The sequence below is a fragment of the Salminus brasiliensis genome, chromosome 21 (assembly GCF_030463535.1).
Source record: "Salminus brasiliensis chromosome 21, fSalBra1.hap2, whole genome shotgun sequence".
NCBI classification, from domain to species: Eukaryota; Metazoa; Chordata; class Actinopteri; order Characiformes; family Bryconidae; genus Salminus; species Salminus brasiliensis.
Genome location: NC_132898.1, coordinates 11399921 through 11423248, shown reverse-complemented (window position 1 = coordinate 11423248; position 23328 = coordinate 11399921). Strand labels below are relative to the sequence as shown.

At 38.1% G+C, this 23328-nt stretch overlaps 1 protein-coding gene across 6 annotated transcripts; it reads right to left on the bottom strand.

The window, feature by feature from the left end:
- Positions 1–932: 932 nt before the first annotated feature.
- Positions 933–23220, bottom strand: mbd1b (methyl-CpG binding domain protein 1b). Of its 6 annotated transcripts, none has more exons than XM_072666432.1 (15): positions 22677–23220; positions 21152–21513; positions 15884–16021; positions 15453–15582; positions 14777–15117; positions 14605–14687; positions 13921–13952; positions 13601–13744; positions 13399–13437; positions 12851–12973; positions 8448–8609; positions 7926–8162; positions 7491–7583; positions 5580–5705; positions 933–3471 (listed from the first exon to the last, which is right to left on the bottom strand). In XM_072666432.1, exons 2-15 carry the CDS (start codon positions 21466–21468, stop codon positions 2998–3000), a joined length of 2439 nt encoding a protein of 812 aa, XP_072522533.1. In that variant the 5' UTR covers positions 21469–21513; positions 22677–23220; the 3' UTR covers positions 933–2997. The 6 variants fall into 6 exon arrangements, with proteins under 6 accessions (XP_072522533.1, XP_072522532.1, XP_072522536.1 ...); XM_072666431.1 differs by lacking the exon at positions 22677–23220 and adding an exon at positions 22090–22624; XM_072666435.1 differs by lacking the exon at positions 22677–23220 and adding an exon at positions 22090–22624 and having other exon boundaries at positions 7926–8114.
- Positions 23221–23328: the final 108 nt, after the last annotated feature.

Genomic DNA, 23328 nt, shown 5'->3' with positions numbered 1-23328 from the left:
CGTCATTTATTACGATCATTTAACCAGTATGTTATATAACTGCGTGTATCATGACCACCGTTTCTTTTGGTGATAAATATAGCTGTAGATGATCCTAAACATTAACAGCAATAATACAATTAATATCCATCATGCATATTTCAAGTGACAATCACATTAAGGCAAAATAAATAAATAAATAATTCTAAAAGTATTTGGGCAAGATTAATATTATTATTAAGTATTAGTATGGACAGTAATACTTGTTTATTTGAGTTGTAACAGTGTTGCAACACCACCACGTGAACGCACTTAAATTAGCTCTCACTGGGTGGCTTACATGCTTATACAATGGTGTTATATTATACAGCGTGAACTATGTGACTTAATACACAAAACTCAGAAATATAATTCACCTTGCTATTAGAATATGAGATGATGACCAAAAGCGTTTATATTAATCTTAAATAATACACTCACTGGTAGCACTTTGTTAGGACACATACATACACATGCACTTACCTAACTTGCCCATCGTGTGGTAGTAGTGCAATGCATAAACTCGTGCAGATGCAGACCAGCAGCTTTAAATGGTCACATCAACCATCAAGTGCGTTTGTACTCTACACACACATTTTTGTATAGTTTCTGGCCAAACTTAGGTTTTATTTTTTTGTTACTGGCAGGATTTTTTAGCATTTTTAAAGGCAAATGGCGTTCATCTCCTGATTTTTCTGGTAGTTGGGGAGTTTCATTGAGTGGAACCCAGTAAATGGTGCCTGAACTGAAAGCTAAAGCTCAACAAAGTGGTTACTATTATACTAAGAACTCAGTAAGTAATAGTAAATACTACGAAACTATAAGCAACTTATATATTTATCGTAGCAAGCGAAAAAAGGAAGTGCGAGTGCCCTTTTCCTACTTACTGATTCGACAAAAAACAGTTCCAAACATTTAGTTACAATATGATTTATTAACTCATATTTTTCATATTTTATTCATTGTCACAAGAGCCTCTGAACAAAACTGAGATGTAAATTGCCCCCCCCCAAAAAAAAGCCAAAAAAGAACCCCACAAACGTAGAGAAATAGTTCACTGAATTATTCAAATTCTATAAACTCATTTCACTGTAATATACAAAGTTATCATCCACACAAATATAAGCAGTTTTCACCTGCACCATAAAAACAAAAGTCATGTTTGTGTTCCTGCGCGCAGTTTGTTTTCCAAGCTGTTTCATTGCTTCCTGAAACCTCAGCCCTGAGAAGAGTAGGAACAATTAAAATGACAGAGATGCTACCAGTCAACCAGAAATTAGCTAACCCAGTGTTATGATAAGTCATTGTTATTGTAAAGTGGATAATTGTTCAATATTGTACCAGTAGGTCTGTGCCTTATGCAATTATATTTACAAAGGCTTAGGATGCCAAATAAATGATCCAAACTGCTCACAGAATGAGAAGTTTCATTGTTTTTTTATGTAGTTAGGCCAAGACAACAGTTACTTTCTCGAATATTTAGACTAAAATTTCTGAAGACCAGAAACAACTTGATTTTAATATTCAAACAGCATATGTTGACAGATGTTTATAGACAGCTCCTGTAATATTAAACACAAAAGTCAAGTATTTGAATCTGAAATTAAACACACTAGATGATCTAGCATTTCCTTAGTAAAGTTTTCAGTTTTTTGGTGAAAGAATGGTGCATAAACACCTCCAATAGGCTTTTATTGGCCATAAAAAATGCTAACAAGTTAGCATACCATGATGCTAAACTGTTTTCATGTAAAGTGTTAGCAGCACAGTATTTTCCAGTAGCTATAAAGTTAATATCATCCAGTGGAACAGAACAGATGGAAACAGAATAACTGGCCTGGGACTAAAATGAGTGTCATAATTGGTGATGGCAAAGGAACAACGTATTTGCTAATCAAAGGTAATACGGACTTATAAAAATATACATAATTATAGGGAAATAAAGACTTTATAATACATTTTCCAGGTTAAAATGCACACTATGCTATTCCAACAAGATCATCACTTTGATTTGTCCTGTGGAAGCCTGCTGGAAGAACAAAACAAAACACTAGACTATGTTTTAGCACAAACTGTACACAAATGATTAAAGTACAGTATTGTATAGAATGAACTTAGCTAAAGATGGTCTGCAGCTGCAGTAAAAGTTAAAGAGCAGTAAAAACGCTGTGGCAGCATGGCACTACAAGTGTTGGTGGCATATTGATATTTTTGTATATGAAGACTTTGTGAACAATAGTAGGTATTTACCCTTTATTTATCTAATGCTAAAGTAATAGACTGAATTTGCACATCAATGGTCTGCATTCTGTCATAGCTATTGTTGTAAAACGCTGTCAGAAAAAAAAATCTTATTCGCCCTAATGAGAAATTAGTAAAATTTAAAGTGCATTATTTATTTCAAATAATTTTTACTTCAAATCAGTTTGAATGACCACAGATATCCAAGACAGACTAGGCTTTTTTTTCCATGTAATCGCACCTTGCCTTACACCTACAGCAAATAACTTGAATCATCTCTTTAAAATTGATTTTGTAATTTATAGTAACTTGATGTCGTTGATGTAGGTAAAGCCGCATTCTGTGGTTCGGAGTCCTGGTCCTAGGGTATCATTGCCCTGTACATGATCTTCCTGCAACAACCTTATCAGTTATTTTCAGAAAAGATTTGTTAATGAGTCCATTAGTTTCATTAGGTGTGACCTAACACACATGCAAAATATATAATTTGAAATACACTTTGATAGGCAGTACACAGACAAAAACTGTGTGTGCGCGCTACAATCTCCTAGGACCAACAATATTTTTCTGTAAAGCTTGTCCTACCTACAGCTGTTACAAAAGAATAGGTGGACTGAACTGGCAGAAATCCCAGAAAATCATAACTATAAAAGAACACAGCTGTAAAGCAGTCCGCAAACGATAATGACGTGTGTATTTCACAGTTTTTGCTGGTCTTCCAATTATAAAGAGTCTATTTCACTGTTTCTGCTGTCCATTCTTGCAACGGGTGCAGCGTTTGGCTTCTGGCATCACCAGAAATTCACAGGTCGCAGCCCGTTCCTGAAAGACTGGCTCAGGGCCTGTGGGGAGTGCAGTCTCAAATCCTCTGCACACAGCGTATCTTTCCAGATCCTCCAACAGGGCAATGACCTGCGCTGAGGAGCCGAGTCGGGGCGGGTGGACGCAGTAGAGACGGTGTGTAGGCAGCAACGGTTGGCCCTGGACACTGATGTGGAAGCGGAAGTTGGGCTCTACCTGCACGGTGGTGTCTGCCATCGACGACATTTTGGAACACTGCAGCAGCTGTAGCCGCGGACCTTCGACCAGCACAGGGCACCATAGCACAGGAAGTGTGGTGCGACGCAGTGACAACAACAGCTCCAGTAGTTCTGGTTCCAGATCTACCCCACCACCTGCAGAGTCACTACCCAAGCTGAAAATCTGAGTGATCTGAAAATTTGTAAACATGGTTAATCAGCAAGACAAGGGCCACATTGCAATCCTCAGTGTTAATTTTAAAGTGATCTTTGACAGTAAAAAATTTGGATGTGAAATTACATTCATGACATTCTCAGACATGCAAATTCACAATGACTAACAGCAAACCTGTGCTAATCTTTAAAGGTTTGTATTAAATTTAAACCTTGCGCAGGGATTTAATATTAGCAATTAATTCACTATTATTTACATTATTATGGGACTAATAAAGGACCATCTTATCTTATTTAAATGTCCTGGTGACTTTGATATCTCTTTCGAAAACTTGTTTTCTTGTCTTATTTTTTGAATTTCTTTAAGGCTACTTTGCAACATCAGCAGATAGTAAGAGCAATATACAAATTAATATATGGTATTGTGGATACACACAAAATAACTCTACAACACACCTGTGTGTGTGTGTGTGTGTGTGTGTGTGTGTGTGTGTATACACATATATACACACACACACACACACACACACACACACACACACACACACACACACACAAAATTGTTGGTACCCCTCACTTAATGAAAGAAAAAACTTCAATGGTCACAGAAATAATTTGAATCTGACAAAAGTAATAATAAATAAAAATACTATGAAAATTAACCAGTGAAAGTCAGACATTGCTTTTCAACCACCCTTCAACAGAATTATTAAAAAAAATAAAATCATAAAACAGGCCTGACAGAAATTATGGTTCCCTTAACTTCATAAATTTTGATGCACAACCTTTTTAGGCAATCACTGCAATCAAACAATTTCTGTAACTGTCCATGAGACTTCTGCACCTCTCAGAAGGTATTGTGGCCCACTCCTCATGAGCAAACTGCTCCAGTTGTCTCAGGTTTGAAGGGTGCCTTTTCCAGACGGCATATTTCAGCTCCTTCCAAAGATGCTCAATAGGATTTAGGTCAGGGCTCATAGAAGGCCAGTTCAGAATAGTCCAATGTTTTCCTCTTAGCCATTCTTGGGTGTTTTTAGCTGTGTTTTGGGTCATTATCCTGTTGCACGACTCATGACCTGCGACTGAGACCAAGCTTTCTGACACTGAAATCTCAAGACTATCAAGGGGTCCTAGAGAGAAATGTGCTGCCCATTGTACCCTGCACAGGTTCAAGACACCCTGCCAGACGCAGCAAAGCAGCCCCAGAACACAGCAGAGCCTCCTCCATGTTTCACAGTAGGGACAGTGTTCTTTTTTTGATTTCCATCTGTGAACATAGAGCTGATGTGCCTTGGCAAAAAGTACCATTTTTGTCTCATCTATCCATAAGACATTCTCCCAGAGGTTTTGGTGCTTGTCAACATGTAATTTGGCAAATTCCAGACTGGATTTGTTTTCAACAATGGTGTCCTCCTTGGTCGTCTCCCATAAAGTCCACTTTGGCTCAAACAGTGACGCATGGTGCGATCTGACACTGATGTTCCTTGAGCTTGAAGTTCACCTTTAATTTCTTTAGAAGTTTTTCTAGGGTCTTTTGTTACCATTCGTATTATCCATCTCTGATTTGTCATCAATTTTCCTCCTGCAGCCACATCCAAGAAGGTTGGCAACAGTCCTATGGATCTTAAATGTCTGAATAATATGTGCAACTGTAATCACAGGAACATCAAGCTGCTTGGAGATGGTCTTATAACCTTTACCTTTAACATGCTTGGCTATAATTTTCTTGTGAGACAACTCTTTCCTTCGCTTCCTCTGGTCCATGTTGAGTGTGGTACACATCATGTAGCTACATGTGGTACACGCTACCTGTAGCCCTATATATAGGCCCACTGACTGATTACAAGATTGTAGACACTCGTGATGCTAATTAGTGGACACACCTTGATTTAACATGTCCCTTTGGTCACAACATCCCCAGGCCTGTTTAATGAGTTTACTTTTTAAAATAATTGTGTTAAAGCATGGTTCAAAATTAATGTCAGATTTTCATTTGTTCATTTTCATAGAATTTTTCTTTATTATTACTTTTGTCAGATTCAAGTTCTGTGACCATTGTGTTTTTCTTTCATTAAGCGAGGGGTACCAACAATTTTGTCCAACTTTTTTTCCCTCCCCCTAAATCACCGTTGGTCCAGACTCCTCCTCGTCCTGCTCCGTATAGTTCCGCAGTGTCCTCTCTGCTCTCAGATGCGGCAGCTCCTCTTGAGTCCGCATTTCAGAAACTACCAGCCGGGCTCCAACATCTACCCCCTATACATGGAAACAAGCAGAAAAGTTTAATCTAACATCACTGTTTAAAACAGATTCACCCAGGTCCTGTTTACCCCTGGCCTGCATACAGTGCTGTGAAAGTAGTATTTGCCCCTTTTTCTTCTATCTGCCATTTTCTTCCATTTAATCTATCTATTGAACCTAAACATTCCTTAAATAAAACATGTCTGCCAATGCCAAACTGCTAAGTGAAAGATGACACTTGGGTCTCATTACATCTGTTTTAAAGCAATGGAAGCATACATTCTATAAAGCATAAACTTTCTATAAAACATTCTGAAGTAGAATGTCCACCTGTTACTTAAGAAATGCAGCAGGACAAAGACTTGAAGCAAACTTTAAATGTAGCAAAATTAAAACAATCTTCTGCAAAGAAGAGCAGGACATAATTCCTCCACAGTGATGTAAAAGACTCATTGCAACTTATCACAAATGTTTTACAACAGAATGATCATTTAAAAGCTGCGGTGTGTTTACTTGTGTTGTCCATCTAATATTAGTTGGATGAAAAGAAAAAAAAAAAACGTTTTTTTTTTTTTTTAAGGAGTTGGTAAGTTGGATCCAGATATTAGAGGTACTGAATGGTACCATTTAGGGTTGGGCGGCATCCACTGTCTTTATACAGTTAAATACCACAATATACAGTATTACCAGGGGTGGGGAGTAGATTTTTGTGGATGGTCCAAAGCTTTCGGCCATCTCATCTTGAATTTCAAAACTGAAAAACGATCAAATACAAAATTGAGTTTGCTTACAGGGTCATCAACTAAGTGATCACTGCGCACAATTTTAAATCAACCATTTAACAAATGTTAAAACCATCAATCTGACGACCACTGCAAATGTTAAACTGCTGCGAATCAGAAGCCATAGACTGGTTAGCATTAGCTTAGTTAACTTTTTAGACAAGAATGACTGAAATTAAGGCTTTCCTGTTATATAGAATGGCGCGCAGTTCACTAAACTCACAGCTACTGTGGACCGTATGGTGAGGTCACATACAGAAATATCATTGTGCATCTACCCTGTGGCCCCTTTTAAATGTACATAAAGGAATATGTGAATGTTTACTAGAGACCCAGAGCAGAAATTTGACATCATTCATGCTGTAATTTTGAAATTCCGTCCTCATTTGGAGATACCATTATAATTTAGAAGAAGTTTACTAAAACTACATGAAAACAAAAAGCAAAAAATGGCATTCCAAAAATGACAACTGTTGTATTAGTGTACAACATTAAGATGATTGAGCTATTCAACTAATGTCAAGTCTGGGATCCTGGACTAATAAAAATAATTGCTGGCAAAATGAAGTAAACCAACTGCAAAAACAATTATGTTTTTTGCAAAATGTAGAGAAGTACTGCCAATTGGACAGGACTCTCTGAAGCGGATTAACATGAATCTATTGTACCATGCCTAATGCCAGGTGTGAGCGAGAGGTATATAAAGCCACCAAATATTTAGCTGTGGAGCAGTGGAACTGTTCTCTGGAATGATGGTGCTACATCCAATACTTTTGGGGAAGAGGTGGAATAGCGGTCATCAAACATCCTGACCTCACTAATGGTAGTTACTGAATACAATTAAATTCTCACAGCAACCCTACAAAGCCTTCCTTGGAGAGCAGAGTTACCCCAACAAAAGCAGGATAAACTCGTTTTAATACCTTTGACTTTGGAAGAAACAATAAATCAGCAGGTTTCCCAATACCAATGTCTATATAGTATATTTTTGGCGATGTAACTTGTACGAGTAACTCACTACAGCTGGAAGGGTTTTGGTGCCTCTTGCTTGCAAGCCGTTTTCAGTGATTGTGTTTGTGTTTAAATGGGTGGTGTTCAGCTGGAGGCTCGGCTATAAGAGAATTGGAAGAGGAGACGAGAAGAAGTAAAGAAACATGTAAAAACAGTCCATATTGCCTGATCAAATCAATCATGAAGACAGTCTGCAGCACTATTACATTATGTTTGAAAAGAATGTTTAAAAGTTTGGGCTTTAAAAAGTGTTTGGGCTTCATGCAGGATATAGACAAAGATATTACACTATTTATATCTATTCCTATTATATATTCCTATTAAAATACTGATTAATACTGTGCCTTGCAATGTTTTCAAAATATTATTTCTTTGTGGTGCAATACAAATGAATCAAAGTGCCCACAGAACACTGGAATTGCTCCTTTCACATCTGCCATACCTGTACTTTATAATTTGAGCTGCTGAGCTTGTCTCTGTCCAGGTGAAGAGCTGCAGCTGGACCTTTTGTCCTTCTTTCTGACTCTCCTTCATTATCTGAGAAGTCAAAGTCCCACCTCTCTCGATTCTGGTGGGCTTTCTTTCGGCTGTAAGCGTAAATCGGTCTTGGCCTGCCTGGCACCACCCAGCCCTGTGGAGTGAGGACTGGAGTGTGACCTGACTCAGGCAGCAGGTGTCTCTGCCAAATACAAACATTCAGGCAAGGCAGCATTCACTAATGTGAGTCAAAGTTGCATCAGTGAGTCAGTCAAACTGTCTATTGGCACTCTAGCAGCTTCTGAAGCTTTATAAGAGTAGTGCTGTGTTTTAATAAAATTGCATGCCCTGGTTCCATAACTTTAAGTCTTATTTTTATTTTGGAATGTTAATAGTTTGTGTACACGTATGGTCTGTTTAGTCTGTTACATATCACGTGTGAGCATGCACCAAGACGAGAGAAAAAGAATGGGGTGTAGAGGCCTACCATAGCTTCCCTTTGGCACTGACGCCGACGGCACTTCTGCCTCTTCTTGTTACTTCCCCCAAATTTAGGTTTATCTATGCAGAAATCACACATTCCACAGTCTGCTTTAGACACACAGCCCTTGCATCTGCCACAGGAGCGCCGCTGCTTCTTTACCACCTTCTGAAACGCAGCAAAACACAAAAAAAATGAAAAGCAACAGACATTTGTATAAGTTTTGTTTTTGAATTCTTGAAATATTGAATAAAATGTATTTTACAATATGGCCAATAGTTTGTAATATTTTAAATTATCGAAGCCTGTGATTCTAAGGATAATTGTGGTTGCTTATACACTATGTGAAGACACAGTTTGGGATCAATACATGTTCAACTTCTGCCATTGTTTGTTATGGCTTTGTAAAACTGATGTCTTAATTTTAAACTTTTACAGAAAACTGTTAACCAGCCTTAGCGCTAGAAGGTTACAGAATAATGTAAATAGTCTGTATAGTTATACCTAAGATTTCATTTTTTTGAAAGTTCCTTTGAAAAAAAGAGTTACCCGTGTCTGCATGTCTGCATACCTATCCATTATCAAGTCTATTCAGAATTACATCCAAGAATAGCTAAGGTATAGGACTACTTTTCTATGTGAAACATCTCCTTATACACTAATACTTTTAATATCAGGCTTAAAAGCGTCTCTGATCCATCATACACAGATACGTTTACACAGGGCTGATATATGCAAAAAGTAGAAGACAGTTGGAATGGTCAATGTATAAATAATATCGGAGTGCAGCAGGAGGTCACATTTTAATGATTTTATATTAGACATTTAATATGAAAACACCACAAGAAAACACACCATACAGCTTTTATGCTGTATCCCCCCCCCCAAACCTAATAACTGGTTGTGCAACATTTGGCATTACCAACTGCAATTAAATGTTTGCAATAGGTCTTTTGCATCAAGAAATTTGGCCCCCTCTTCTTTGCAGAACTGTTTTCATTTGGCTATACTGGGTTTTCGAGCACAAACTCCTTGCTTACAGTCTTGACACAGCATCTTAGTGGTTGGTGTGGCACAACAGATAACACCACTACCTGCCACTGAGTTACAACACCGTGGGAGACCAGGGTTCATTTCCCGGTCTGGGTGACTATGCTGCACTACACCAATAAGAGTCCTTGGGCCAGACTCTAAACACTACATTGGCCCACCACTGTGATACGAGTAACCTTGTAAGTCGCTCTGGATAAGAGCGGCTGCTAAATGCCATAAATGTAAATGTAACGTAAATCTCAAAGTCAGGACTTTGCCTTGCCTTGTCCATGTCCTGCTGCATCAGTTTTCTACCCAGGAATTTTTTTCGGGGGTAGCTTTTGGAGTGACATCACTGCATGCACGCTCAGAGACCACATGAAAATGGGAACTGGTGAAGCAGAGTTTGGTTTTGTGACCAGAGCACCTGACGTTGTCTCCATCTTACAAAACGAAGAAAACATGAACACTGCGGTGTGGTGGTTGTTTGTCATTCCCTGCGGTTCGCTTGTTAATAATGCGATAGTGATAGTGTCGTTATTGCGACAGCCCTAGCTAGCAAATTACGCACAAATGAAATTACCTGAGTGAGAATAAGAGCCCCATCTTACACCCTGCGCATGCTCACTGCTATCTTACATCCTGCCAACAGTCTATTTTCACACCTTTCGCCTGCGTTGCTCAAATAGCAACAGTGCTTGCAAATATATCTACGCAGAAAGGCATGGTGGTCATGAACACAATGTGTGAATTGTCAACACAGGGGCATTTTCCCAGCGCTTGTACACCCCCTTAACAATGATAAAACCGAGGTTCTCCTTTTAGGTCCAAAAGACACTAGAAATAAAGACTTAAGGAATATCAGACTTAATGTTAGATTTGTCTGATGCTTCCATTATTCCTGGTCTAGCAGCTAAAAATCTTGGTGTCATATTCGATTTAGATCCATCATTTGAGCAACATATAGCTAATATGCAGCCTTTATGCAGCTTAGGAACATCGCCAAACTAAGAAACTCCTTATCTCTACAGGATGCAGAAAAGCTAGTACACGATTTTATTACCTCAAAGGGAGAGACTTTTCTTATAAAGCCCCCCCCCCAACTCTGGAATAACCTTCCAGACAATGTTCGGGACTTAGACACCGTCTCAATCTTTAAATCTAGGCTGAAAACTCATCTGTTTAGTTTAGCTTTTGGAAATTAATTTTTCCCCTTAGATAAAGATTGTCAGGTTTGTGGACAGTGGAGCAGATGGACGCTACCGTTTCAGGGTGCTCCAGCGTCTGTGTTACCTTCTGGCTCTCTTCTTTAAATGAGGCTGTTATAGTCAGACCTGCCGGAGTCATCAGACACACTCTGATACTGCTTAACATTCTCTGCTCTCCATGAATCCTTTCAGAACGTACTCTCTCTCTATTTACCTTCTCCGAGTAAATGGTCACCCAACCCGACCTGCTGGAAGATTGCTCGCTGAGGTCCCCTCTACCAGTCCGACCAGCAGGCCCCGCCCCCACCCATGCCAGACCAGTGGCACACCCTCCTACCACTGCTACCTGCGTAATGACCATGTTAAAACCTAAGTGGACTCTTAACTATCTACCACTATTAATATTACCACTATTAACCATCATTACTCTCATTACTCTGACCATCACTGCCATGACTACATTACGTTATACTACACCATAATTATTATATTATGATCAGAACAGTTTAACAGTATAGATGGTTTTGTAACTTTTATCAATAATTTATAAATAATTCTGACCATAGTAGGATTGGAGTCTTGATTCCTCCCAAGGTTTCTTACTTCAGCTCTGAGGCAGTTTGCCATAGTCGCCGTTGGCTTGCTCACTGGGGGGTCTTGGATCTTTCATGTCTTATGTTTTTTTTTCTGTCTTTTACTAATTACTAATTTTGTAAAGCTGCTTTGTGACAACAACAGTTGTAAAAAAAAAAGCGCTATACAAATAAATTTGACTTGGAAGACAACTTAGGGTATCTAATATTTTGCCAAAACACAAATATTATTTGTCAAGAGAAGCCAGTGTTGATGGTAATGTTCGGTGGTCAGTAAGATTGGGTGGCATCCACTTTTTCCATAAAGTCTCATCACCTCAAAATATTACTGTGGTAAATGGTATTACCGAGGGCGGGGAGTAGCGCAAACTGAACAAGAACCACAGACAGTTTTACGATGACGTGGCTCCCGTACTTTCTCATCCTGCATTATTTAAAAAATAAAAAACATTTAAACACATTTTAGTTTGTTCACAGGGTCACATACTTCAACACTGTGCATGACTCAGGCTGACTTAGATTGAGCAACTGGTGCTGGAAGAACTAAAAGACGAATTTTTGTCCCCCCGTGGTGTTGGTTCTGTAGCATACAAATGCACCAAGTACTGTTGACTAACTTGCTTGAGGATTGATAAAAAGATGCATCAGAGAGCAAAGTCAAGTGAATCATGTTGGGAGTCACAGAAATGCGAAATGAGACCATGTTTGGACCTGTAGTCAGTGTTAAGTCGAGTTTGAATTTCCAGCAATATGTCCTACATAGCAGTCCTGCACGTGCGCAGAAAATTGTGTTTTCCATGACATTTGGTTCATCATTCAAGTGCATCATGCAATCTGAGCACACTGTTAAGATACGCTTAAGTGTTCAAAAAGTGTAAATCTTTCCAAAATTTCAGCTGAGACAGAACATCAGTCTAGACTTAGATGAGTTAGCCAGCAGGTTAAACATCACAGCACAGACCGCATTTCAGCTAACTGAGGCTCAATGCACATGTTTACAGCCTCATATCTGAAGGCACAAAGTCATGGTAATCCTATAAATGCTTTTGACGGTTTTCAGCAACGTTTGGCAGACTGGTTGTGCCGATTTCCATGCTTTCCCTTTCAACTCAACTAGTCACTTTTCCTACCTATTTTCAGAAAGTATCACCACCAATCAGTTCCTTCACCCTGAGGCCATCTTAAATGCACATGATTGAATGGGTTATTTTGGTCGTGCACTAGGTAAACACAGAACAGAAATTTGACACATCAGATGTCATAATTTGGAATTCAGCATTTTTTAATACCGTGGTACACAGTATTACTGTTATACTGTCCAAACCTAGTAGTCAGATGATGGCACTGTTGTCTGTAAATTTCCCACCCATGGCAACAAACTAACTAAGCTAGCACTGTTCTTCACATTAGAAACATTCTTACAGTTAGGAGGGCAAAAACATTTTAAAAACCTATACAACATAAATTCAAGGCATTTGGTTAGTTTATGTACTAATCTGGGTGATAAATCACAGATGCCAAATCAATGTACTACAAATTTAAAAAAAAGAAAACATTGGCGAACAAATAGACTTACCTCTTCATCATCATTAAAATCTTCCTCTTCCTCCTCCTCCTCCTCCTCCTCCTCATCATCATCATCATCATCATAAAACAGTGAATGCTCATCAGAGTCACTGTATTGTTGAGCAGAAATCTGCTGCAGACAAATATGGAGTTTTTAAATCTAATTCCCATCTCCATATCCACCAAATTTCCTTTGCATGTTCATAAATAAAATAAAACAATGTTTCGTGACTTTCTGAAAACTATGTGGGAGAAAGATTTCCACAATTATTTTGCAGAGCAAATACAGATCAGAAATTAAACTACTTCTCAAAATTCTAACCTTTCCCACAGAAGAAAACACTGGTATGGTTTGACCTGCCTCTACAAAAGCAGTATGTTCAACAGCATACATAGTTAAAACATCAATGACAGCAAGGTAAATGTCAGAAATACTTAGCATGGAGGAAAAAAGTTAATAAAAAAAAAAAAAAAAGTTTACTGGATGGTGGATTTTAGATACAACAATCATTCATACAATGATAAAATATACAGAGAAATATACTAAGAATGCTTTACCTCGGCCACTGTGCTCACAGTTTCTAATCTTTCTGGTTTCTGTGGGTAAAAAGCATGGCTTTTCTTTCACATAATGAACAGTCACATTACAAACATCTCAAAACAAAGGGTGCCACAGTTCAAACAATTTACATATAAATGTATGTTGCATGTTCTGTGTTGCCAGAACAACATAGTTAACAATGGTGTTTTCGTCTGTTACCTTGAGAGAGGGGCATAAGCATTTCCTTTTTCGACACCTAACAGGCCGCCTGGAATCGGGGTTTAGTTTTCCATTCTTGCAGCTGGCACATGTCCCACAATCCTCTGTCAGCTGGCAGGCTCGGCAAAACCCACAGGGCAACCACTGGTCAAAACAGTTACAGAAACTTAACTTCTTCAAAGGAGGAGTTTACTTAAAAATAATTTCATTCCTATTAGATCTGATTTTAGTTTTTTTCTAGATGTCCCTAATGGTTTTGTCAATACATGCAGTTTAAAAAAAATTTTGTGGATTTTTGTGCACACATTTCTGTTACTTACCTTTCTAAAGACAATGTTGCGGTTATCCTTAGCTAGACAAGAGGGGGGGAAAAAAATCGTAACCTACATAGTATTGGTAAGCATTTATATATTACTATTAACAAGATTCAATTTAAAAACATTTCCAAATTTTACTGTGTGCTTACACCTTGCATCAACATGTGTTTCATGTGGCTCCAGATCATATCTGGATATGCATCAAAGCATGCACTATTTGCATTTTACTCCCACCAACCTACCACTCACCATGCAACTAAGAACGATTTAAAAAAGACAGGGAATCATATGCAACTGGAAAGAAGGTTGTCTTGCAGCACGGAACTCTCAAAACTGCTACAGCTGCAATAGAAATTGCTCAACCCCCATTGCAAATTAGGTTTATAAGCAATATTTACAAACTAACAACAATTTAAATAGCTCATCACAACTAATATAACAAGTGGTTTCTCCAAATTCAACACAAAATGCTCACGCAAAAACCTTGTATTCCCAAAAATGGGGCATTTGGGGCATTTCTATTGGTCCATTCATCATGTGAGATACAAGGTGTGTGTGTGTGTGATAATAAAAATATGATTTACAAAGATACAAACTATTTTATGGCTTTCACCAACAAATTAGCTAATCGGAAACAAAAAATATAAATTAGAATAATAATAATAACTTATTAAAATTTTTACTTACAAGCATTGCATGCTTTACTGCATTTCCCACACATGGTCTGTCCTTCAACACCTGTAAACGAGTTCCTACATCTTGCGCAAATGCTAAAAGAAAGAAAACAAAACAAGCTCATGTTTTTTCTCATGTTTTTTTCTCAACATATAAAAACACATGTTTTTAAATGTAATCATACTCAAGGACAGCATTGCGTGGGATGTACACTGGTTCTTTCTTGGGGCCAACTGTAATGTCAGATGTTTTTGTTGGAGAGCCTCCATTAGATGGGTTGTTCTGGCCAATGGAAGCAGCAGAGGGGGTTGTGAGGGTCAGGCTGGGGTCATCATGGGATCTGGCTGGGTTGGCAGTGACATCTTTTTGGCTAGAGGGCGGACTAAGCCTGTGTTCAGATGACCTACTAAGGCTGAACATGGGGCCTGGACTGTAGGTGCGGTCAACCGTGTCTGCCGATTCATTCTGAAAACTTGATTCTGAAGAAAACCCACAATCAGCAGGAGAGGAGTGGCCCACCCGACGCTTTTTCATGACAGAGAGATAGAGAAGATTTCCATATTAAAACTCAAGTTAAAATTTGTGACCATAAAACAATGAGATTACAAATGATAAAAATAAATAAATAAATAAATTAATTAAATTCAGGATCTTTCCTAAAAACACACAATACTATTTACAAAAGTAAAAAAAAAAAAAACAAACAAAAAAAAAACAAAACACAACACCCAGACAGAACACTTCGAGAACAATGAGTCAGCGCAGTTATACTACTTCATCTGTAATGTATAAGTTGGAGTTTTCCACATATGTTTTACATGTGTACATGTACTTTTTAAGTAGAATTATATTTCTCTTACCCTTGGGCCTCTTTTTGGAGGTTCACCGTCAAAAAACTTCCCCATTCTAAAGTCATAGTTTGTAAGGTCCAGAGTATTTTTAAGGTATTTGGCCAGCTCAATCTTACTCCGCACTCTTTCACCTTTAGGGCTGCAAAAAGACATTCCTGTTAGATCACATTAATATACTCATAATTAAGTAATTGTACCAATTACCAATTTTAAAATGAATGATTGGGATAAAAACATTTAACAAATAAAACTAATTTTAAATATACACTGTAGCAAAAAAAGTAACGCATCTCTTAACATGATAGCAATCAGATAATGTCAAATAATTACTGCAGTTCATCGAGATGAGATCTCATCTCAAACTAATCTCAGTCTATGATATAATCCGTTTAAGTAACGTATTTAACTAATTAATTGTGGTAGCCCTGTTGTAAATGTACCTCATGTAATACGTGTCAACCTGTCCCATGCTCACACCAGAGCGACGTAAAACCACTCTGCGTTTCCAGCCCTCGCCCAGTACCGGCCAGTCCTCCCAGTCCTCATCTCCAACCCGACGTCTCGCCTTCCTTACCTTTCTAAAAAATAAATAAATAAATAAATAAAATAAAATAAAATAAAATGAATAAATAAAAAAAAACACACAACAAGATAGTAACAGTGCTCTCATCATGCCAATAAACACATTTTTTTTTAACTTTTTTTTTGTTTAGTTCACAATAAAAATAAATATTGTGGTAGGCATGTTTGTGTAAATCAAATGATACAAACTCCCCCCCCAAAAAATTATTTTAACTCCAGGTTGAAATGCAACAAAATTGTAAGAATGTCAAGGAGGGGGTGAATACTTTCCCAAGGCACTGTATAATACCTGTATTTCCAATCCAATTAAGATTTATTACCTCTTTGTGCTCTGAGGTAGACAATCAAGCACAATACCATTTCCCTCCATCAAATTATTTTTCACTGACCATAATCGAATACATTTGACAAATGTCCTAACACCTTTGAAGGGATTGATGTAAAACTTTAAATAATGGCCAAATATCATCCACACACCAATGCAGAAATATACATATTAACTTTAGTTATTGTTTTTTAACTCACCGCAAATATCATATACAATACATGAAAGACATCACATTTGTGTTGGTATTTTAGTGCACATTGAAATGTTCACAAAAGCAGTGCATACAGCCATACAAAAAAAAAGTTAGGACAGCCTACGAAAACATTATTAAACATATGGACATTTGATGTGTACTTTATTTGGAAATAAAATGTGAATTGGGAATAATGGAAGTTGGAGGTAATAATTAAAATAAAACTATTTTAACTATTAAAACTATTCTCATTTGCAAAATGTAATTAGTAAAATACTATTTTTCTATGAGGGGAAAAAAAAACAAATGCCGAAATCTTCAAATGCCTAATCAGGTGCACAACATTAGCCGCAGATGAGCAGAACATTAGAGGAGGTCATTTGGAAAAGCCAAACTTTTTTTTAAAACTCAGACATTTTGGTTGGTTTGCTCTTAATTGGTAAAGGAAGTTATTACCACGGTGAGATCCAAATAGCTTCCTGAGGCCTTTAGAAAGAAGGTTGGCGGTGTGTAAAATGTCACCACATGATCTATAGGTAGCTCTTGCCACAGTCAAAGTTAAAAAGAAAGACGCCACGCAATTAATTTCCGTGGGAGGTGTGAAAGGTTGGGAAAAAAAAAACAAACAAAAAAAAAACATCCAAACATTTTCCAGAACACACCTAGATCAAGATTAGGACTTTTGGAACAATGTGATTTGGACAAATTAATTCAAAGTTGATTTATTTGGACACAATAAGAGAGGGCATGTTTGGTGTAAACCAGACACAGCATTTGAACACAAGAACCCGTACCAACTGTGAAGCATAGAGATGGACATGCCATGGTTTGGGACTGCTTTTCTGCAGTAGGGCCTGGACACCTCTCCAACATAGAATCTACTAGGAATTCTTTATTGTACACGAGAGGAAAATGAGACACCATCTGTCTAAAAACTACAGCTGAAAGATGAAATGCATGTAGGAGTAGGAAAAACATTCTCTCATGGAGACTGGTATTTCACTTAAGTTTTTTTTTCAGCCAAGGGGGAAAAACTCCAGCTATTAGGGCATTAGAGTGCTTTACTTTTTCCTCGCAAGAAAATGGCATTTCTTAATTAAATTACATTTTGCAAATTAGTTTGGTTTAGCTTCATCTCTTAATGTTGTTTAAATGATCAAATATTTAAATATATTAAAAAAGATTTTCAAGGCATGGCCTGATGTTTTCACATGACAGTGTAAAGTGGCATGGTGCAATGGTGTGCTTGGTTTTAACGTAACTTTATTCTTTCATGAGTTATTTACAAGCTTCTCTTTGTTTACAGCCATTGACATGTCGCAGTGGTTAACACGTGAGGAGCGGATAGAAATTGTGTTGATGTCTGGTGAACGCAGTACCCAGGTCACTGCAGCAGATTTCAATGCAAGACACCCTACGGGACCACCCATCTCCCTTGCTACAGTTAGCAAACTGCTTGCCAAGTTTCGTGAAACTGGTTCAGTGTTGGATTTGCCAAAATGTGGACGCATGAAAACTGTCACTAATGAAGAAACATCAGTGGCTGTCCTAGCTTCATTCAGCAAGAGCCCACAGAATAGCACTTGCCGCATGTCACTGGAGAGTGGCATCAGTCGAACATCCCTTCGGCGGATATTAGCTACTCACAAATGGCACCCTTACAAACTCCAGCTGCTGCAGCCTCTCAACGAGGATGACCCAGATCGGCGCACTGAATTTGCAGAATGGGCAAAACAAAATTTGGAACAGGACCCTCAGTTTACACAGAACATTTTGTTCAGTGATGAGGCAAACTTTTATGTGAATGGTGAAGTTAACAAACAAAACCACCACTATTGGTCTGACACTAAACCACATTGGATAGATCCCTCCAAGACTGTTGGAACACAAAAATTGATGGTATGGTGTGGTATATGGGGTACAAAGATAGTGGGGCTATTCTTCATCAATGGAAACCTCAAGGCCACTGGATATTTGAAATTGCTACATGATGATGTGTTTCCCTCTTTATGCACTGAAGCTGGCACACACACAAATGAACAGCAGGAGCTTGTAGTTGTTGACATATAAATATTAAGGCTGCTGCCTTAAGATAACCAAATTAGCTTAGTTGTCATTAGCACTTGTGTATCTTTGCTCAGAAATAGGATAATATGAAATAATATATCAGTTTTATTTATATATTGATATTTTAATCCAGTAGACAGGGGCTTTAAGCTTAAAGTAAAAAGGTTTCTATAAAAATGACATTCCAAAGACTACACTTAAAGTAAAGGGTTTGGCACAATTGTACATTAGTATTCATTAAAAAGTATAAGCCATGTTTAAGAATAAACTTCATTAAAATGTGTGCATCAAATGGTAGAATAACTAAATTTTCAACCTCAATGTCTGTCTATTTTTAGTTGACTGTGAAATGTGCTAGAATAATAAATTAAAAGACAATTCTTGAATATTTGGACTATAGGAGAAGTTTAATTTTGTCCCCAAATGTGTCTCCTTGATCTGCCTCATATTATTCACCCAAAAGCATCAGTAATGACAAATAAATTACGTTAAAAGTACTTTACGTTAAGAGTACATGCCAGGGATGTCCCCTTAGCCGTTTATATGCTTAACATATAGGGTCCTTGTTCATCAAATTGAAAACATTTTGGACTTTTAGCAATGAACATGAGCCTATAGAAAATGGCTCTGCGGACTAGTGCATTACTGAAAGACAGATGAAGATGTCAGCATGTGAGACATTGGGCTCCGTGTGTGAGTCTGTGTGGTGTGTGAGAGTGTGACATCATGCTGTCAGTTAGATTTCAAATCTCAACATTCCAACAATGTATTTATATGGGAATCTTTTTCATTTTTAAACGTAAATTTATTAAAAACGATAAATCGGATCAACTCTAAAAACACATAGCAGCACACACAGCATGATTATCTACGAAGCTGTGTTTGAACCGTGTCTGTACATTAAGCGGTTTGGGCTTAAAATCATAATTAAAATAATAATAATTAGAGATAAATAACAGTTTTCTTGCACAACTTGTAATGGGAACTTTGGTCTTCAATATGCATCTCAGTATTATGAAATTAATACTGTCATCACACTGATATGCAGTGAGCTACTAAACATACCAGTCAAAATAATTTGACAAAAGAACTAGAGAAAAGCGGCTGTGGTATTTCTACTTAACCAAGTATTACTTTGCTTAAATGACTGGCACCTGGTTGCTCTAAGATCCTAAGCATGCGCTTTGAAAGGCTGGTTAGAGACGTCCTCTGCCCCTCAATACCTGCCACCCTGAACCCACTGCAATTTGCATACCAACGGAAACACATCCACCAATGATGCAAACCTGACACTATAAAGTACCCCACTCACCCAAGCCACTGTCTGTTCATGCAGCTGCTGAACAACAGGCAGACCAGAAGCATAAAAACATATTTCCCATCAGGCTGCTAAACAGTCAGCAACACAGGGTTATAATATCAAGTGGGCTTTTAAGACAATTGGTTAAGTTCAAGGGCAAAGTAGGGACGGTGTCTACCCTAAGCAGGAGGGTACTACCTTACTTTCATGCATAATAGAGCATAAACTTTTAGCCAGTTAACAGAGAGGTGTAAACAACTGCTAATAATCCAGAGCTATGACCTGGCCAGTGCATTCAGGATAGAGCACCAGACTATTGCGATGGCTGCCGAGCCTGTATATGGCTGGTCGGTCTTATCCAAATTGTAACAGGGTAAACACATTACTGCAAAATACACCTAAATCCATCGGCTCCAATACCTTTCCTATCAACTTTAGAGTGTAGCACTTCAAATGTAAAAAGGCTATACAGAAAAGGCTTGCCCTGAGGTACAATGGTCAAGCCTATACCTTAAAACAAACAGCACATCAAGAATAATAAACACTCTTAGAGTTTGTGCGATCTCAAACCAGATATCGAATCTCAAACTCCCAAAGACACAGACCTCCATACAATTTTGCAATTCCATCAAAACTACTTTAAGAAGTACTACTATACCAAATAAAGTCAGCAAAATGCCCCAACAGCCCAGACGAGCCTGGAAACTCCCTCACTGTAGGCACTGACAAGCATTTAGGCCTGTAGCATTCTCATGGTGTACCATACACATGCACAGCTAGCCACCATTAGGCACGTGTAGATAATTAATATCACAATAATTACCTTAGAAATTGTTGACCATCTTAACATACTGTATTATTAAAAAATGTACAAGATGACTGTGCGTGTATGTTTACTATTAGAATTCTAACAGCAAATGGGTTTATGCATTGCGTATTTCTGACGTTCACAAAAGATAACAGATAATGTTTATAAACATTTATGACATGTACAAATTAGGACTAGCTAAATAAATTCTATTTCTATATTTGTATTTGTGTACTACTGTGAGGGACCTTGCACCCATGTTTTTCACTCACCTCTACACCTGTGTAATGGGACATGACAACAAACAACAAAAAGACTTGAAATCCCAAGACAATTTTTAAATATTAATCAAATATATCGTGGTTAAGCAACTATATTTGGACTAAGAGGTAAGTTTTAGCATCAAATTATATATATACGTTTAACATACCCAATGGTTCCGCCTCCTGTGTGGTTCCACTCACTGCCCGCCACACTCCCACTTCGCTCACTACCGGCCAGACTCTCTATGTCCTGGTCACAGCTTTGGCCATCCTCATCAGCACAGTCCTCCTCTAGAGGTTCAAACCAGTCAGCCGGAGGCTCATCTAGACCTTTTACATGCTCACTACCAGTATCACTTAAGGCTCGTCCAGCACTGTGATCTGTGCTGCTGGACAGGCTTTTCTTGTCCTCAGAGTTGGAAACATCTTCGTCCATTCTGGGCAGCCTACAGGATCCTTCACTGTCCTCTGTTTCTTTCTCCATGGCTCACTTACAAGCTCGATTTCCTTCATTTATTTCGCATAACGCCTTAAATAAAAATAAAAAAACGAGTTTGAGTTAACAACAAAAACACGGCATTCCTTATCAAGGCTAGCATTGTATGCTATTAAACACATCGGTGTAATGTGTAATGAACTGGCTTAAATGGCTAGGTAATATTAAAGCTTTAGGTATACAGTTAGTGTTACAGCTGTGAATTAAAGGAAAATTATAATCTAAAGTTGAGGATACAGCACTAGCGAACATAATTTCGTTAACGGCACGACTCGGTTTGGAGTGTTTTTAATGAACGTAGCTAGCTAGCTAGCTAGCTACTATCTACAGCAACGGAGCCTTTACGTGATTATAGGTTAGCACTGTCGCTATATTGTTTAAAAAGACTTAACGTCGTGTTCTTACATTCCCCGAATATATTTAGCTGAGTAAATAACCGCGTTTATAAGCAGCTAAAAGTATTCAATCCTTCTCAAGCTAGCTACCTACCCTAGCTTGCTAGCTAGCTAGCCAACTTGCTATTCCACTAAATCTAATATCAAGCTAGCTGGCTAACTTGAAGTTCATCCATTTAGAACTAAGATTATTCAGAGAAATTTATCCTCTCACCTCTCCGTTTATAACCGTTTTAGCTTCAGAATTCGTCGCTAAGGTAGGCAGTTGGCGTCTCTTTCCTCTGTCATGTTCAGATTGCTATCATGGCTAGCTTAGCCTTGTTTAGCTAAGCTAGCAGAATGGCCGCGGCCCATCAAGCCTAATTGTTCTCGAATTAGAACGCCTAGCTAGTGTGCAAAGTTCTGGCTAGCGGACTAAAAAGCACACAGAATTAGCTGACAATACAATACTAATACATACAACAATAATAATAAATAATATCAATAATAGAAAAGGCATTAGAAGGCCCCACTTTCTAATGCGTTTAGTTATAAACAAGGAAGCTTAGCACAAGGTAGTACACAAGTGCGCAAATTGAGATGTGGCCTAAAGCTCTAGTCCGCATGTTAACAGCTTTAAGACAAACCAAAGCTTGTCTAGTTAAAGTGCTGATATATTTACGCTTGCACTGTGCACATTCCGATCTGACTCTTACAGTCATTAAAGTATGCTGCCTGTATGACACCACACGTGTGTGTGTGTGTGTGTGTGTGTGTTGTTATATAACAACACTGATCATTAGCGTTATTCAAAACACTTACTTTCTAGGAAGCAGAAGGATGAACTCGGACTCGGACAAAGAACAATAAGCTGAGCCATGTGACTTCAACCGATTTTGCAGAGTTTAATGTTGAATTCACATTTGTTGTTTGAATCATGTAAACCACTACAAAAATACACATTTAGAAAAATACAAAATTATCATAATTGTAAAATCCGTATGGCTTTGTATCAAAGATCGTATGTGGCTAAGGTAAACTTTAAGTGAGAATTTGATTTTGGATTTATGTCAATGTCGACATTTTTGACATCATGGGCGGTTCTACCGGGGTGGCACAGGGTGGCAGATTCCACCCCATTTGACAGCAACGAATGAAAAGAAACGTTATGGCCAAATGCATACTGACGAATCTCCGATGTCCGACTGCAGTGAACGCGGCGCGAGATGACGTCAGAGCGGCAAGAGACTGATTTGTTTGGAAAATTGAGTGTCGCGAAGCGAGGGATCCAGGAGTCGCGAAGACAAATGTTAAAACTGATTAATTATCAGTTATAGTTGCGATGTTGATAATGAGATGATGCATATCAGGTTGAAGAACGTTATTTTTCTCACTATACATGCAATGCTAGCTAGGTCTGACGCCATGTGTAAAGTAGGCTATTAAAGTTAATATTAATTCAACGTCTGTCAAA

Excerpts from the sequence above, each read along its gene's own strand:
- mbd1b (XM_072666432.1), bottom strand. The coding sequence starts at position 21,468 with ATGGAGAAAGAAACAGAGGACAGTGAAGGATCCTGTAGGCTGCCCAGA. Across the intron at positions 16,022-21,151 it reads ACAGGAGGCGGAACCATTGG|AAAGGTAAGGAAGGCGAGAC; the intron begins GTATGTTAAACG and ends TTTATTTTTTAG. Across the intron at positions 5,706-7,490 it reads CCAAAACCCTTCCAGCTGTA|GGGGTAGATGTTGGAGCCCG; the intron begins GTGAGTTACTCG and ends TTCCATGTATAG.